The sequence below is a fragment of the Pseudopipra pipra genome, chromosome 5, assembly GCF_036250125.1.
Source record: "Pseudopipra pipra isolate bDixPip1 chromosome 5, bDixPip1.hap1, whole genome shotgun sequence".
NCBI lineage: Eukaryota > Metazoa > Chordata > Aves > Passeriformes > Pipridae > Pseudopipra > Pseudopipra pipra.
The window spans coordinates 13,865,182-13,881,660 of NC_087553.1; the positions used below are offsets into that span (position 1 = coordinate 13,865,182).

Genomic DNA, 16,479 nt, shown 5'->3' on the forward strand with positions numbered 1-16,479 from the left:
TGGGCTGGCCACATCCTGTCCGGCCACAGCGGGTGTCCCCAGAAGCTGCTTGGGTGCAGCACAGCCCTGTGTCTGTTTTCTTGGGGATTCAGGGAAAACTTGAGGAGTGCTGGTAGGAGATAGTTGGGACAAGGGGAATGGGTGAAAGAGAGGTGTGTTTGCATCCATTCATTCCCCTGAATTTTGTGTGCAGCAGGGAGACTGTGCTCAGCCGTATGTCCAGCGCAAGTGTCGGGTGTGGGTACACCCATGCAGTAACAGAGGCATTCCCTGCCCTCCCTGACGTAGCCTGCTGGTACAGGGGTGCAGTAAACAGCTGAATCCAGCCCACTGCCTCTCTCAGGATTCTCTCTGTGCTCTCCCATGGGCTTCTGCAAAATCAGACCCCTCTCTTGCCTCCCTCCAGCTTGCTGAGGACCTCGGTTGCTCACATTTGCAGGAATGACTCTTTTGCTGATCTACTTGAACTGCCTCTTCTATCAGGTCCAGTGTCATAAACAGGCTGGTTTGGGCCTTTTGTTCATTTTCATTTGTCTGGAAGTTATTTTTTAAGTAAAATTTTTAGAGGACTTAAAGTAAAATTTCAAGCTGCTGGCTCGAGAGGGAAAATGGGAATATTTCAGAAACAGGTAATGGAAAATGCAAACAGACAGTATGGGCATGGCTGCTCTGGTACCTTCTTCTATTTGAATCACAGGTTTTATTTAACTATTGGACTGTCTGCCATGCAAACAGGTTGTGAACAGCAAGGTAAATCTTGATAAGCACTCTGCAGGATGTAATCTTGCGACTCTTTGTTATGCCTTTTTGTTGTGCAGCAGGCCCAAGAGTTAAATCTTGGGGAAAGCTCCTTATGAGAACAACATATGGATAAATCAAAGAGAGAAGCCAGAGAATGCAGACAGAAAGAGAGGCAAGCAGAGGATGAGCTAATGAAGCAGGCATGCTCAATGGAGGGATGAACAGGTGGAGGGGAAGGCTTTTATTTCCGTGCACAGCTCCAGAGAGAGCCCACTGCAGCCATGGGTTTGCAGGCAGGGTGCCTGCTGGTGGGAAGTAGTGCACAGCTACAGTGGGTAGCGTGTCAGCACAGTGAAGCAATGTCTGCCTGTGCAAGGTGTTCAGCAATGCTTGTCCTCATCTTTTATTTCACTTCTGGGATGCTACAGTTGCACAGGTTACTTGCACGTTACTAGGAATAAAACTATTATCCATGGTGTCTCTGAACACTCTGCAGAGGCCATTCATCATTTCATAGACCTCAGATCTTCCCACTGATGCAGCTTACTTTTGCCACCAGAGCAAAAAGGCTCATTAACAATCAGTTATAGTGTGGAACAAGCACGGAGGAGTTTATTTCAGTTTTCTCCCTCTCACCTGAGCTGTAGCATCATCCTTACCTCAGACTGAAGTGCTGCTTTCCTCCTTTCTCCTTGGCTTCACCAACAGCGTGAAGATGCCCAGGCGACTATTTGTTACTAGCACTGGGGGGGTGGTGACTGTGGCCTGTTTCTCCTCAGTTCCCGTGTCTTCCTCAGGTCACCCGAATGTGTGAAATTTTCTCATGGTTCCTGCCAGTAGCTGTCAATCCATGCCAACTGGCAAGGGGTGGTGCTGCCAGGCAGGAATGTGAAGCCATCCCCCCAGCACAGTTCCCTGTGATGGATACCATCCAGACAGACAAACCTTGCTGCGAGGCAGAAGAGACCCCAGCTTTGCTTTCAGCAGCCTCTTCAGGCTGTGCCATGATGTGAGGAGGAGAGTGGTGCTCACCACACCTCCATGGATTCCCCTAGCTAGAAATGTGTGCTGGACCACTGGGAAAGGAGAAATAGGGCTAGTGTAGAGAAGATGAGTAAGTCCAAGCCCTCTCCCCTGTGGAGAGGTTAGGGCTGAAAAGATTGCATCAAAAGGACAAGGCTTGCTGTCAGACAGCACAGATAGGTTACACAGGACTGTGGGCAATGTGCAAAGAGGAATTAAGAGGGCTGAGAGACTCCACTTTCTGTCCCTGCCACTGGCCACCTGTGCAAGCTTCCAGGTCTTCTTCTTCCTCATGTTTCAGGCAACTCTGTCCAGGTTTGGCATGTGCTACTCATGCCTCCTGGGCAGAAACAAGGATTCACAGCCAGGGGCTAAAATCCCTCTGAAGAACAATTTGAGACTAAATGTTCCCACTTGCAAAAAACATGAGCCGCTGAGTATGCTCTGCATTGCAAGGTTAGTTATGTAGTTATCCACTCCTCTTCAGGTCTCGTAAAAACTCCATGTCCTGGGTAATGCTCAGCCCCATTGATGTGATCTGCTGTGATAAGGGGAATGGCTCTTTCTTGAGGTGGTTTGGAAGGATGGCAATGAATTTATTTAAAGCTACATCCCAAATGGGGTGCGTGGGCCTCATTGGACTCAGCAGCAACAGCACCGTTTCCCTTCTGTCATGGACTGCTGATTTGTCAGCAGGGGCACCAAGCCAAACCATGCCTGCAGTAGCCTCGCTGAAGGTGATGAATCTTCGCCCAGGCTCGACTCAGCCCTGTCCTTCCTCCTTTTTTTACATTCTTTGTCTTGTCTGGTTTGTGCTCTGTGAGGCTCAGGGCAATGCAGCTCTACGAAATCATTCCTTTCTCCCGTGTACAGGCAGTCAGATTCAGTTTACAGCAGGCAGAGGCAGGTTAAGAAGTGTGCCTCTGATACGTGGGATTTTGTAAGATGTACCAGCAGTGGGAATGTGACAAGGACACTGGTATAAAAGGTAGAGCTGATGCCGGGTGCCAAGATGCGTCAAGAAAATACACCATTGCATACTCCAGTTTTAATTCATACCCATCTGAATTAGAGCATCAGTTCATACTGTTAGTTTAAAAGCACCCACACGGCATGATTCAGATTTAAAGGATCTCTTCCCCCCTTTGAAGCTCTTTCTAATTCAGAGGAAATCTGTAGAAACAGCAACACTTCATCTGCCTGATATCGGCGGTTGTGAAAAAAGGCTCAGAATCTCCCTCTCTTGTGCTTCTTTTTCTCCCTCACTTGCACTTTATATTCTATTTCGAGGTCCTGCTTGAGGCTGTAATTCCTCCAGAGCTCTAGGATTCAACTAGCTGACACACAGCCCAGTTGTTCCCCATCACCGTGCCAGGCTGTGCACGGCTGCGCTGGTTGTTCCATGTGCTCGTGGGCAACCTACCCGGGGACAGCTGGGTTGTTCTGTTACAGAGACCCTGCGCCGTTTCTTCTCCTGCCTTACTTCAGGAACACGATGCTGGGAATAGAAGAGAAATTAAGCCAAGAAATTAGGGCACACTTCATTAAGAGACACACACACTCACATGGAGTTCTGCTTAGCCCACCGTGCACTAGGCTGGGACGGGGTAACAAATCGCTATTCCTAATCACACTTTCTGTCAAGTGACATTCATAATTCTGCGCATTTGTAGTGGCTTAGGAGCAATCTAAATCTCTGTGATTTCCCCTTGAGACAGGTGGGTTTCCAAATTAATCGCTTCCTCACACTGGCCTACTTTATTTCTGATTGATGCTGCGTGGTACAGGACTTGGGGCCAGGGTGATCACAAACATCCATTCTGGCCAGGCAAATCTGAAAAAGACAAAGAGGAAAGTTCATGATATCCTGGGGTGTCTTGGGAGGAATTTTTATTTTTTGTTAATTTGTTTGTAGCTTCATAGTGCTTAGTGTGAGGGAGGTCTCAGTACCTCAGTACAGTCAGTGTCCCCTTTTCCTCGCCCTTGTTAAACCTCTGACTCTCACTTGGCAGTCTGACTCAGTGCTGATACCCTGATGCTTATCATTCACACTTGGAAGCAGGTTGCAATTGTGATTTCCATGCCATCACCTTGGGCAAATGTTTACTCCTCTTTTCCTAACTTGTACTTGTATTTCCTCTCTTGCACATTCCTCTCTTCATTCTCCCCTCTTTTTTGTTTCCCATAGCGGTGGGTGTGCAAATTAAGCTGGAGTTGCTCCAACGCAAGTTTTGGATGACCATGCAACAGGTAGGAGCATCAGCAGTCATGCAGGGAGACAATTTAATGCTCTTTGTCAGCAAGGTCGATGCTATGTTACATCACATATGACAGCATTTTGATGAGGGCTTTTGCAAAATTCACATTAAATGATTTATGAAGTAGATTAGTTTGAAGTCACACATTTCTGTAATCCTTTGATGGCACTAATGCCGTGTGAGCCGTGAGTCTGCTCTGCAAATGCCGTGTTGACGGTGTCAGCATCCTGGCCTGGCATTAGCTCTGCTGCATATGACACATTTAATTGTAGAAATATGTTTCTGCTCATTCAGCCTTTCAGAAACCTCACGGAAATCTGCGATTTTGGGCTCACAGAAAAAAAATTCTACTGCCTTCTCTTATCTTCTTGATAATGATAACAAAACACTACCAGCTTGCCAAAATAAAAATTATTTACTCCAGGGATAGGCTTTTGGTGTTGTCCTAATTTTGGACACTCTTGCTGGACTGAGAGAGTGGAATAATTAAAACACCTCCCCCAGTCTGAGAAGCAGGAAAAGTGAAACACCTTTCCCTTACCACCCAGGGGCTTTCTCCCCAGGCTTTGCTTTCAGGGAGGTCTACTGGAGGGGTGATTCTGACAGGATTAAAGCAGCACACAGGAGAAGCAGCTCTTTGCTGTCAGGGGAGGGAACTGTCATCAGATGGGGATGACAGAGGAGATGAGAGGGCAGGAAGCTGCTCACCGGGAGTGAGAACACGTGGGGAACAAAAAATCCCAGAGCTGTCTGGGGGCGGCAGGAGCATTCTCACAGGTGGGCAGATCACATAAACCTAACCTGAGCTAAAAAGACTCCTGCAAAGCAAAGGAGAGCATCTTGAAGCAGCAACAGAGAGCATCATTTAAAAAAAAAATCTCCTGAGGGCCATACCCAGACAGTTCTCACAGAAACAAGCCCTCACGGGTGTTAAGTGAAACTGAGAAGCCTTATTAAAGAAGCTAAAGGAGGCCTGTGTGCCAAGTGCCTGCAGGCCATGGCCCTGGTAGATGCTGGTATGAAAAAAGCATGCGTGTGCTTTCCCAGGACGTGACCGCCGTTTGACAGAGGAATGATTAATAGATTTTGTTTTCCTTCTTTCTCCCTCTCCTGCTTCACTGCATGCTGTGCCTCTCTGGATGTCCACGCTGTGCCTCCCATCTCCCAGCCCAATGACAGTGATGTAAGTAGACAAAAGCTGGGGACAGGGAGGCATCCTGGCATGGCCTCGCTGCAGCTTGGCTTTGTAATTGTGTCATTTGTGTGCCAGCATATTATAGGCACCGTCCCTTGTCTGTAGTCACTGGAGATGGTCCAAACCTGTCAGAGGCTGTGTTTGTCTTCACAGTAATTAAGTGTCTTTGGCAAAGCTGAGAGTGCTCTGGGTTACAGAGACCTGACCAACAGCAGGAGGATGCTGTGAGGTAGTCTGGTCTCTGAGGAGAGAGCTGTGCCCGAGGCAGCAGATGTGGTTTCAGAGTAACCAGGGAGCACAGTTTCAGTTCTGCCCCCACCTCAGAGACTCTGCAAGCTGCCAGTGCTCTCAGACCAGGGTCCTCACTGTGGTGCTGCTGCAGTATGGCCAGCCCAGCACTGGGCACTGCTAGAACTTCTCCAGGTCTGGAAGAGCAGCGGCAGTGAGACTTGGTCCTCACCCTGCTGAGGAAGATGCTGTAAGACACAGGCCTTTCTTGTGGGAAACCACTCTGGTTCTGGGTTTCTGTTCTGACATCTGAACTCCGATCTCTGTATTTGTTATCCCCCAAGGCCGTTATAGTGGTTTGTTGTGACCACATTTCTCTGCTGACCAAAGGAAGGAAACCACCAGGGTGAAGTACAGGGCCACCTCTAGGAATACATCCAGGGAAACAAAACAACCACATGCTGCTTTGTGGTGAGGCAGGGGTGAGACGGTGCTTGCAACCGTGGATAAAGGAATGTTCCTAAGCCAACCTCCCTAGAGCCTCAAAAAGCCAGCTGGATTCAGAGTGTGAACATGTGATATTGCAAAGCCATGGGGCTTGAGGCAAACTCAGGCATCTCCAAGCCTCCTCTGAAGTTAAGCAGAGGGACAGCAGACTGAAACTACTGGTTGTGTTCTGCAAAGCTCAAGAGGAGAAACAAATTCTAGCTGAAAGTTATGGTCTTGTCGTGGTCTGAAATGGCAAATTCACCTCTTGTTATTGAGATTCATCCAGAAAGGGGATTGGAGTTTATGTCTAAGGGTTTTGAGAAAATAAAGGGTAGCTGGCTGAGAGCAGACAGGCTATGTGCTATGCCAGTGTCCTTCCCTGACCCCAAAAATCCTCTGGCAGGAAGGGGACCCCGTGTACAGAAATGGCATCACCATGTCAGCTTTCTTCCCTCTGCTGCTGGAGAAAATAGAATTAAAAAATAATATGAAGAGACAGACACATGCAGCCAGGGCAAACTCCAAACAATTATGAAATCAATAAGCACCTGAAGGGCTTTGTTACTCACCACTTAACCCCTCATGTCCCCACCCGGATCACTGTTGTGAAACACATGTCAGGTCCGGTACACAGAAATCCTAAATGAAACAAATGGATGTTGCCTTGGGCTGCATGAGCACCATTCACATCCTATTTTATCATTAGCTGTCTGGAGAATAAAAAAACCAACAGCAACAACAAAAAAAATATCCCTGCCTGAGAAGAGTTCTATCTAAAATACACTTAATCTGGATACTAACAGATGCAGAAATGCACGCAGGTTTCTCACTGGTGCACAATAACCTTCACTTTTGCCCTTTCTTGACAAGTGGCACCTCTGCTTGGAGCACAGAGGTACTGCTGGAAGCATGTCAGGGAGGCAGGTGCAGGATCAGAGCCCTCAGCAAAGGGGATGTTGCTCAGAGAGGTAGAGAATACGAAGAGCTACCGAGTGGCCAACTTGTGCCTGCTGTAGAGCTCGTCAAAGAAATGCCAGCTTAATTGCAGAGCTTTATGGGGTGCTGTTAGGGAGACCTTTAGCTCAGCAGTCCCAAGGGGGAGGCTGTAAGATGAGATCATGCCATGTGCTGAGGGATACATTCAGTGCAGGCAGCTCCGTGTGCAGCTGCAGGCTGAGGTCTGGGTGGTGGGAGCCTTGATGAGAGATGAGAGGCCTTGAACTGGCACTGACCCTTTGCACGACAAAGGGCACAGGGACCTGTGGGCCAGCCAGGTGTCCGGCCACCCAGAGGCACAGCAGGAGCCACTGTCTCACCAGGGAGATTCCAGACTATCACACTGTCAGGGTCTAAAAGCCCAGGGTTTACTTCATTCAGGGTCCCTCCTCAAAGGCATCAGCTCAAGCTCTTTCTGTGTTACTGCACCATGAATAAATTGGTTTAAGGTTCTGGATATCTGAGACTCTCCTATGGGAAACCTGGAGTCAAACCAGTAGGGAAAACTTGTCTGACTTGTGTGAGAGTGGAGTGTGTAGGGAGTCAAGTGGCAACGCATTGGGTCACTGGAGCCACCTGCTGCAAAGGGGCTTCAGTATCAGCAGGGAAAGTCTCTGGTAGTGGGATTGTGAATGCCAGAGTGGCTCGTGCATGATCAGACAGGAAAGTTTCCTTAACACCACGGTTAATGCTCCACTTTTCCTTTCCAGTGCAGTGCCTTCGACGGTGCCTGTCCTCTCAGCTGTCAGGATGATGTAAGTTGCCCAGCTTTCTTCTCTGTACCTATGATGGGTGGGGTTGCCTACCTGCTCTGTGGAGATCTCTGTCTCCCCAAAAGAAAAGTATTTCCTGTTGTTTCCTCGCAAGAGATTGCACAGCTGGGGCAGGACCTCATGCTAACAAGAAAAATTTGCAGTTTAGGTCTTCCCATCAGCTGTGAGAGGCCAGCTGGGCCAAGGCAGGGATATGGGGGCTCCAGCCAGTGGCTCTAAGGAAAGTCTGTCTCCTCTGTCTCCCTGGCATCCCAGACAATATTGAACATGATGATGATGAACAGGAAAGAGTAGTTGTCATGCCACTCTCATGACGTGCTGGACACCTCTCTTTGTGTTTAAGCCACTGCTTCAACCTTGTTCCCAGGAATATTTGGGACAGGAGCTCCTGCCCTGAAGAGCGTGATCACCAGAGATTTCTTGTTGTATGTTCATGTAGGATTTCCTCTGCACGCTAGTTTTTCTCTGCAAGACCTAAGTGTTTTCATCTAAACTCTGTGCCTCCATTTCCTGCTCTGCAAAATAAAAATAAGATCAGCACTGATACTCAGTGGTGAGGAGAGGGTTATTTCATGAGTGGTTATAAAACTCTGAAACCTAAAAATGGAAGGCATTAGACACCATATTATTAAAGAGAAGAGCTCTCCCAATATCCTGTCTCTTCCTGAAGCATGCCTTGTCTTAAGTGTGTCTCACAGCCTGCTAGGCCTGCACGCAGCTCTGGCAAGAGGCAATCTCTGTCACAGCTCATGAACTAAATACCTCAAAATGGAGGCAGAGAGGGAAAAGTCAATTGTGTAAAACCCGTGGTAGCTGAGCCGTGGGGCTGGCACGGAAATGCCGAGGCTGTTGCCATCGTCACAATCCCACACCGCCCCATCCTGAGCACGCACATGCAAACACGGAAAAAGCCATCTTTAATACTGATTCTCTTTCACCTCTGCAGATTCTGAATTGCTTCCTCCTTGATAACAATGGCTTTATACTTGTTTCCAAAATACCTGAAGAGGTAAGAGAGCATAAGGGAAGGAGGAGGGGTGGGGTTTGCTTGTTCCTGAATAACCCACCAGAGCCGGTTTAAACAAATGCAGTTCAATTGTGTAATAAGGGTGGCTGTGGTGTAATTAAATTCAACTGTGCAGTGAGGGGGAAGCCTCCCAGCAGAGTGACAGCACATCCTAGGTGAGGAAGGAGTTTGCAGTGATAAGTGAGGAACTAGTCAAAATACCTTTTTATCAGAAGTGAGGAAATTAGACTCCTTTCCCTTGGCACAAATGCTACTGAAAGGTGATGTGAGACAGTCCCAGAGGGCAGATATGCCAGGGAAAGGGGAAGAGGAAGGGGAAGAGGAAGGGGAAGAGGAAGGGGAAGGGGAAGGGGAGGGGAGGGAAGGGAAGGGAAGGGAAGGGAAGGGAAGGGAAGGGAAGGGAAGGGAAGGGAAGGGAAGGGAAGGGAAGGGAAGGGAAGGGAAGGGAAGGGAAGGGAAGGGAAGGGAAGGGAAGGGAAGGGAAGGGAAGGGAAGGGAAGGGAAGGGAAGGGAAGGGAGTAGTGCTTTTGAGCACTTCTGAAGGCAAAGCAGGTGTTCTTCAGGAAAGGAAACTGAGGGGACGATAGGAGCAAAATGCTAAAGGCAAAAATTAAGATGAAATCATTTAGGCAAATTGGAAACCAGAACACGCCTAAAGAACCGAAGGATTTACTGGACTTACAGAGGTGAAAGGAGTATGGAAAAAGGCTCAGAATTGTAATAAAAATAAAGTGTGTGTTTCCACAACCATTTCTAGGGAGATGAAGGAGCGCAGTTTGTGATGTGACATCCTGTGCAGCCTGGGCAAAGTCAACACTACCAGCCACTACATGATTTAGCTATACTTTTCTGTTCTCTGATAAATTCACCATACAGCTATTTCCTTAAAAATAATAAAGCCCCATAGTTCTGGATGTCAGAAAGTGATATGTTGGAACAGTTTCATAAACTGCAAAGCAATAAGTCAGTAGTAAGAGTGGCCTCACAAAAGAAACGGGAAATGAAGCAGCTTTGTTACTGACAGAAGTGTGGATTTTCATTAAAATTGCCATTGTACTGGAGTTAACAAATACAGTTTGGGTGTTTCCAAAGGGCAATAGATCCAAGCCCAGAAATTATTTTTTTCAGGATGTGACAAACAGGTTGAAATGGGAACTAAGGTAACAAAACTCCCAACAGATGTGATTGAGACAAGCAGCACAGCTTCTATAAGAAAGAAAACTTACCATCTATACTTTTTGAAAGTGAGAAAATCAAAATATAAGGGAGACTGGGTGACCTACTGCTTTTCAGTTCTGTTCAGCCTCAGAGTCCCTTACAAGAGACTGTTGAAGAAGTTCTGGTGAAAGAGTGAAGCGTGAAGTAGCAGCGTTGATCTCAAAGTAGCTGGGACAGAAAAGAAAGAAGAGGAATTTTTAGATGGATATTTAGATGGAAAACATCAGCTATGTGAGTCCCGTGGTTTCCCACCTGGACTTGTGTTGATTAACATATTCAGAATAGGCTGGGAAGGGAAAAGGTGAGATTATGCATCCCACAGGCACTGCACAGAGAGTTCAGAGAGGCCAAGACGGGAACTGAATCGGCAGCACAGTGGCACCAGGGGGTGATGCAGACAGATATCCAGGGAGGCATACTGCAAGGAAAAACCATCTCTTTTCTGTAGGAAAGTGACCTACCCAGCACAGTGAATAGTCCAGTAAAACGACCCTTTCAATTCTGTGGTGTGCCACAAAAAAAAAAAAAAAAAAAAAAAGAAAACTTGAAAAATAAGGGAGAGAAATGCTGTAAAGTTGTATTGGCTCCCTGCTCTGGGAGGTCAGGTCCTACTGGATGTTCAGGATGGGCTGATAGTCTTAGGAATTGATGGTTCCTCTTCTGACTCCCATGGCATTTTCAAAGGTGCTTTACTGAGTCCCATGACGTGTCCATCAGTGGAGACAACTACACCCTTTAGTTACCATGAGTCCTGTTTGTCCTCAACATCATCCTCCTGGGTTCTGTCTCTGTATTTTTTCCTGCATCTTATGGAAAATGAGGTTTCCCAAAAGCTCATCTCTGAAAAATCTGACTAGCAGAGACATAGCATTATAGTGGATTTGGGTAAATTATAAACATTATCCACGTGCCTCCAAGATCAGGCATTTTGGCAGGCACCAGAGCTGTTCTCCTCCAGCTGTTACCTCCTCTGACATCAGAAGGTACACCACTACTTTTCTTCTGATTTCTTTATCTTGTTCCAGTTGCTGTTTTTATCTCCTGGTGGCACCATGAGTGTCCACATGGTTAAACCCTACAGGGAATTCAAGACAGCAGCAGCATTAAATCAATACCCTGGTTTTCACAGCTTTGTGACCTGGATTTTGCTTCATGGGATCCTTTGCTGCAGTGTGGCCTTCCCTGCCCCATCCCACACTCTTTCCTCAGTGCATCCTTTAACATAATGCCAAAACCAAAATCTCCTACCTGGATTTTTGCGGGTATTTTGCCATTCTGGAGAAGTCAGCTAGTTCACTGCTCTCCCTCTCTGCCCTCACCAGCAAAAGTGGCTCAGCTGCCTGGGTCAGGGTTTCAGCCCAGCAGCGTGGAGAAGGGCAGCCTGCCTGCACACTGCCTGTGCTGCACCTCCAGCTGGGGTGGGAGTGAGCTCATGGGATGCCTAAGGAATGAGGGTGCACAGATGAACCATCTACCCTGCTGGACCATGCGGGCTGTGGCAGCTCCAGCACCAGCAGGGCCCCAGGCACATCCCTGCTTCCCCCAGGAAGACAGCTGAGGAGCTTTCATATCCAAATGCCTACATCCCAGGGCAGAGTGGAAGCTAACAATAGTGGAGAGGTGCCAAAGTGCCTGTGTCCTTACAGCCCCCGAGCCAGAAGCTGGTGCTGGAGACCCTTTCCATGGGCTCTGAGATGTTTTGTTCCATCTCTCTGCTTGCTCCTTTGGGACTGTGGTGTTTTATGCTGCATTCAGCACAGAGCTGCCCACTGCCTGCACCTTCTTCTTGGGTGACCACTTGTGGGTCCCTTCCAACTCAGCATATTCTATGATTCTGTGAACCAGTTCCCTCAGGAATGGGGTGAGGACAGCATGGCTCAGGCCCTGCTCCCCTTTGCCCTTTGGGACGGGGGATCGGAATGGGGAGTTGCCTCTAATAACCTCTCTATGAAGGAAGCAGGAGGCTTGCTGGCAGTCAGAAAACACCACAGAAGAGGGACTTCTTAGGATTATTTTAATGAGTGATGAGTTGGAAATTCCCTGCGGGATTACTTGGGGAAAAATGGGTAATCTCTTAATTGGAGCTAATATCTCCCCATCGGACTCTTGAGCCCCATCTGGCTCAGAGGAAGCAAAGAGTTAAAACCCAGAGTCAGGAGAAGGGACCGAGTGAGGGAGAAGACCAGGTGATCTAGAGCAGGGGAGGGAGGGAAAGTGGGTGGCAGGCTCAGGCTGTGCTGCAGGGAGGGCTGCTCAGTGCTGTGTTTCAGCCAATGTTTGCAGCCGTGGCACCACGACCACCCCTGAGTTTTCAGCCGCCTTCCGTTGCCAGTCGTAGGCACAGCTGTGGATCACAGGTCTTGAGCTCCCTCCGCCTGCTGCATCCAGATGTTCCCTCACTCACTAAACCTCTTTTTCTAGGTCCTGCCTTCTCCCTGAGGCATTTTGCACGGCGTGTGTGCAAGCTCTGCCCAGGGTGCAGGGGGGCAGCTGAAAGGCCGAGGTCCCACCAGGGCTGGGCAGAGCTTGTGGAAAAGCAAGGGCCATTTGAGCCATGCAACAAGGAGGCTGCCTGCTTTCCCAAAGCCTGGCTTATCGGGCAGGCCCTGTTTGTTTACAGCTTTTGAATGTACAAAAAGTGTAAATTGCTCAACGAGCCAGCAAAGGGTGGATGTGCATTGTCTGTGAGCAGTGATGTAGCTTTTGAGCCATATGTGTGCTCTGGGTTGCATCTCTTTCCTGTGCATAGCCTGTATGTGTGCTTGTACACTCAGCTGCAGGAGGATGTGATACAGCATGTGTCACATGGGTGCAGGGGGATGAGATGCAGCGTGGGTCATGCCGGATCTCAGAGCGACGCTTTGTGCTGTGAACCTCTGAAATTGCAAGGGCCTGTGGAAACCTGCCCAGAGATGGGAGTCAGGAGAAGCACAGCAGAGGGATGCCTAGGAGAGCAGCAGTCACTGGAGGAAGCAAGTTGTAATGAGAGCTGCTTTGCAAAATGTTGCTCTGGTACAGGACTGCTTTGGTCTCTGCCAAGTGATGCTTTTCTGTGTTACTTCCTGCACAGGGTACTAAAACAATACCAAGGTTTGAATGTCTGGTTTGATGTTAAAGGCCAGTTTGCAGATGCTTTTCTGAACACACTGCCTAGGCTATACTCTCATTTACTCTGGTAGCTCCTCATTCTTTTACCTGAAGGAATGACATCCTAGCTGGAGAAATTTGGTCAGACATCAGCATCTCTTGACAGGACAGGACCCATTTGCAGTCTTGCAGTGGCCCCCTCCCCTCCCCTTGCCACACTGTCCGCAGCTTGCACTGTGTTAAATCCCACTGCTCCAGTGCCTGCTGGGTCTGCAGACTGGTATTAAATGGAAGCAGCTGGCCTCTTCATCACCCTAATCAGATTGAAAGAGCAGGGACAGTGAAAAAAGTTAGTGCTTGCTCAGGCACATTTTACTATGTCTGAGACAATTACAGCCTAAATGCTCAAAGAGGAGTTGATGTTATGTATCGCTTTATACAGCGAAATGACTTCTAAAGCCTGTTGGGAAGAAGCTCATAACCATGTAACACTACTTTTAGATGATTACCATGTGATCTTAGGTAAATCTGCCTAAGGGTTCAGGTTTTTCCAGTCAAAATGTCCCACTCAAATAAATGAAGTCATCTGTCATCTGCTAATACATGCTAAATGACTGCTATCCTATCAGTGGAAAAGCAAAACATCCCCCCAGACTGTGTGAATGCTTCCATAACACGTGGGAGCTATTTACCGTGTCAGGATCCATGAGCCAGGAAAATAGACAGAGGACGGCTCATATCTGATGAATATTTTATTTACTTGCCTACAAACAAAGTGGTGGACTCGACAGATTTGAAGTATTTTTGCAATAGATTTGTCATGGTTTAGTAATCAGGAAAGGTAGAATTGTTGTGTTTTTGAAGAAGCCTTTAGAGCAGCAGTTCCCAGATTTGGGATTGCGTCCGTATTTGAGGTTATTGACTCCAAGGCATAAATGGGACCACAAGCTTCTCTTTTAGTCCAGGCATGCAAGTGGGACTGGGGGGTTGTTGCCCCAGATGCAACTTTTGCTAGGGTGGAGCCTGTGCAACAGCTCTGGCTTTGCCAGTGCATAATGTGTAAGCTAAAGGGATGGATGGGTTCATGTTGTGTTGTTTGGGTTACTTCATGCTCAGAGCTTGCACTGCAGTGCATTGTAAAATTACGTTTGCTGCCTAAATAAATCTGTACATCGCACTTATACGTGGTGGGGCAGTTCACCCAGGGCAGCAGGAGAGCAGAGTTTCCAAAGCCACTGTGGTCATGGGCTAGCAGAGAGGCTCAAATGGAAGAGTCAGGCATTCAGATCCAGAGAACATGGGTTCCCAAAAACCCACAGGAGAACCCAGGCCTCCGGTGACTCAACATGCCTGGGTCTCTGCAGCTTGAGAGCCTGCCTTTTTCTGTCACAAGCTGCAGGGACTTATGTGGGCTAAATCATTTCCAAGCGTGGTAGGAATGGTGCAGGATGCCCAGCTGGCGATGGGGGAAGTCCTCCCTCAAGCTTTCCAGGCAGCCAAAGGACAAGGCTCAGCGTTACCTCCTTATAAAACACGCGTCGTACATAGCAGGCTTCCAAGCAGACAAGATCAGCTGGAGCCTTCGAGCATTTGGAAAATTTACTGTTGTCAGTTTATCCTGTTTTTTCCTTTTTTGTACTTACAGACTGGAAAATTTTTTGGTGCAGTGGATGGCTCAGTAATGACCCAGCTGCTAAACATGGGCATGTTCAGGCGGTAAGTGGGGGATCTCCACGCTGTACTTCTCGTTCTTCGCTGGTGTGTGGGTCAGAGCATATTGGTCCCTCTGAGAAGCACTTGAGCAGGGGAAAATGTACATGCTGATGGTGCATGTGACTCTCTTATTTAGAAACAAGAGCTCCTTTAGCTACCTGCCCCCTCCCCCGACTCGCTCAGGGATCATCACCACACAGGCTGTTTCTCCTCATCTCCTGCTCTTCCACCTGCTGCAAAACACAGAAAGACACAGTAACTTCCAATCTTTATGTGGCCAGGAAGTAGCTGCTTCTCTGTCTGGGAAACATTTCTTGGCATTTTGGGTACAAAAGTGCTTCAGTTCCTCCTGCCACTGGGAAAAGCCTTTCTACGGAATAGTTGTCTGAGAGCCCCCCAGGATGCAGCATTGCAACTGGCTGACCACATTTCTCTTTCTCTTAAAAATACTTCCGTTCATCTCAGTCCACTCCCCCAGCTGATGTCAAAAGAGAGTTCAGAGTTTCAGTGAAAACAGGAACTAGGGGGCCCTGAGGTAGTCACAATCATAATTCCTCTACTTCACAGCCTGCTTTACTCACTCTCTGAAATTAGGGACATATTTCCTTCTGACCCAGTTGCATTAATCCAGAGCCTGTATTTCTTGCTCTGCCAGATCCAGCACTGGCCAAACAGCAAAGACACGTGTAAGCAGGTCGCTGTTTTAGTTCATACAGCAAATATTTCATACATGAAATTTTTTAGAGAAGGCTGACTTGTCTGTCCCCTAGGCCAGTTGCACTGCTTGCTTTTGACTGCTGGCTTGTTTTGTTTTGATTGCAGGGTGACCATGTATGATTACCAGGCAATGTGCAAAGTACCCTACCACCACCACAGCGGCGCCCGGCCCCTGCTCAGCGTACGTATCTGGCAGCATGCAGCCCTCCCTGGGCTGTGCTTTCTCCTAGGGCATCTCCAGCACCTTGGGGCAGCACATTCCACAAAAAAGACTGTAGTAGATGTTTGCTTTCAAGCGGTGGGAATGTCCAAACTCATCTAAGGCAGGTCTCTGAGGCAGCGGTGGCCTCTGGCTGTGGTTTCCAATGTGGATCTCTATTGGCATATAGGATCTCACTGAAAATTGGTTCAGGGAGAGGACATGAACTAAACTATGGCAGGCTTCCCCTAAAAGCCAAGGAATCAGCTAGCAGCTGAAATGAACAGGAATCCTTTTACAGGGCATGGTTTTACTCAGCAGCTCATAAAGGAGGGTTGCTCTGGGAGAAAACTGACAGTCATTTGGGGAAGTATGAGTGGAGCTGGAGCAACAGAGTGGTGATAGCCCAGGGAACAAACCAACAGAGGGAAGAGTTTTACCAGTACCCAAATGCAACCTCTCTTTAGGCTGATACAAACCAAGAATCTAATCCCACTCTACCTTCCTAACGTGGCCTCAAACAGGCAGAACAAAGTAATTACTCAACCCTTAGGCCACTTTAAACTAGTTGACACAACCCTAAACAGGGATTTTAACACTTTTAACAACATGTTACATTTTTAACAGTAAGTCTGTTTTGGAGTGGCTATACTTAAGCTAGATAAAATATTGTGATTGTAGTGAAAATATTTGCTTGATCATATCCTCCAATTTTGATTACTGTCACAAAATATGAGCTGTCAAAACCAAAGTGAACTGGGAAGAGAATACAAAGGTGAGCATTCAGCCTTCATCTCTCATCTCCCCCTCTTAGC

General features: G+C 47.9%; 1 protein-coding gene across 1 annotated transcript in view; it reads left to right on the top strand.

Moving 5' to 3' along the window:
* Nucleotides 1-16,479, top strand: part of CACNA2D4 (calcium voltage-gated channel auxiliary subunit alpha2delta 4) — a 128,405-nt gene that overhangs the window by 98,499 nt on the left and 13,427 nt on the right. The window contains exons 27-32 of the mRNA XM_064654566.1: nucleotides 3,953-4,014; nucleotides 5,191-5,205; nucleotides 7,641-7,685; nucleotides 8,650-8,712; nucleotides 14,681-14,751; nucleotides 15,571-15,646. Of these exons, the coding sequence (XP_064510636.1) occupies nucleotides 3,953-4,014; nucleotides 5,191-5,205; nucleotides 7,641-7,685; nucleotides 8,650-8,712; nucleotides 14,681-14,751; nucleotides 15,571-15,646 (332 nt within the window). The remainder of the gene's footprint in view (nucleotides 1-3,952; nucleotides 4,015-5,190; nucleotides 5,206-7,640; nucleotides 7,686-8,649; nucleotides 8,713-14,680; nucleotides 14,752-15,570; nucleotides 15,647-16,479) is intronic.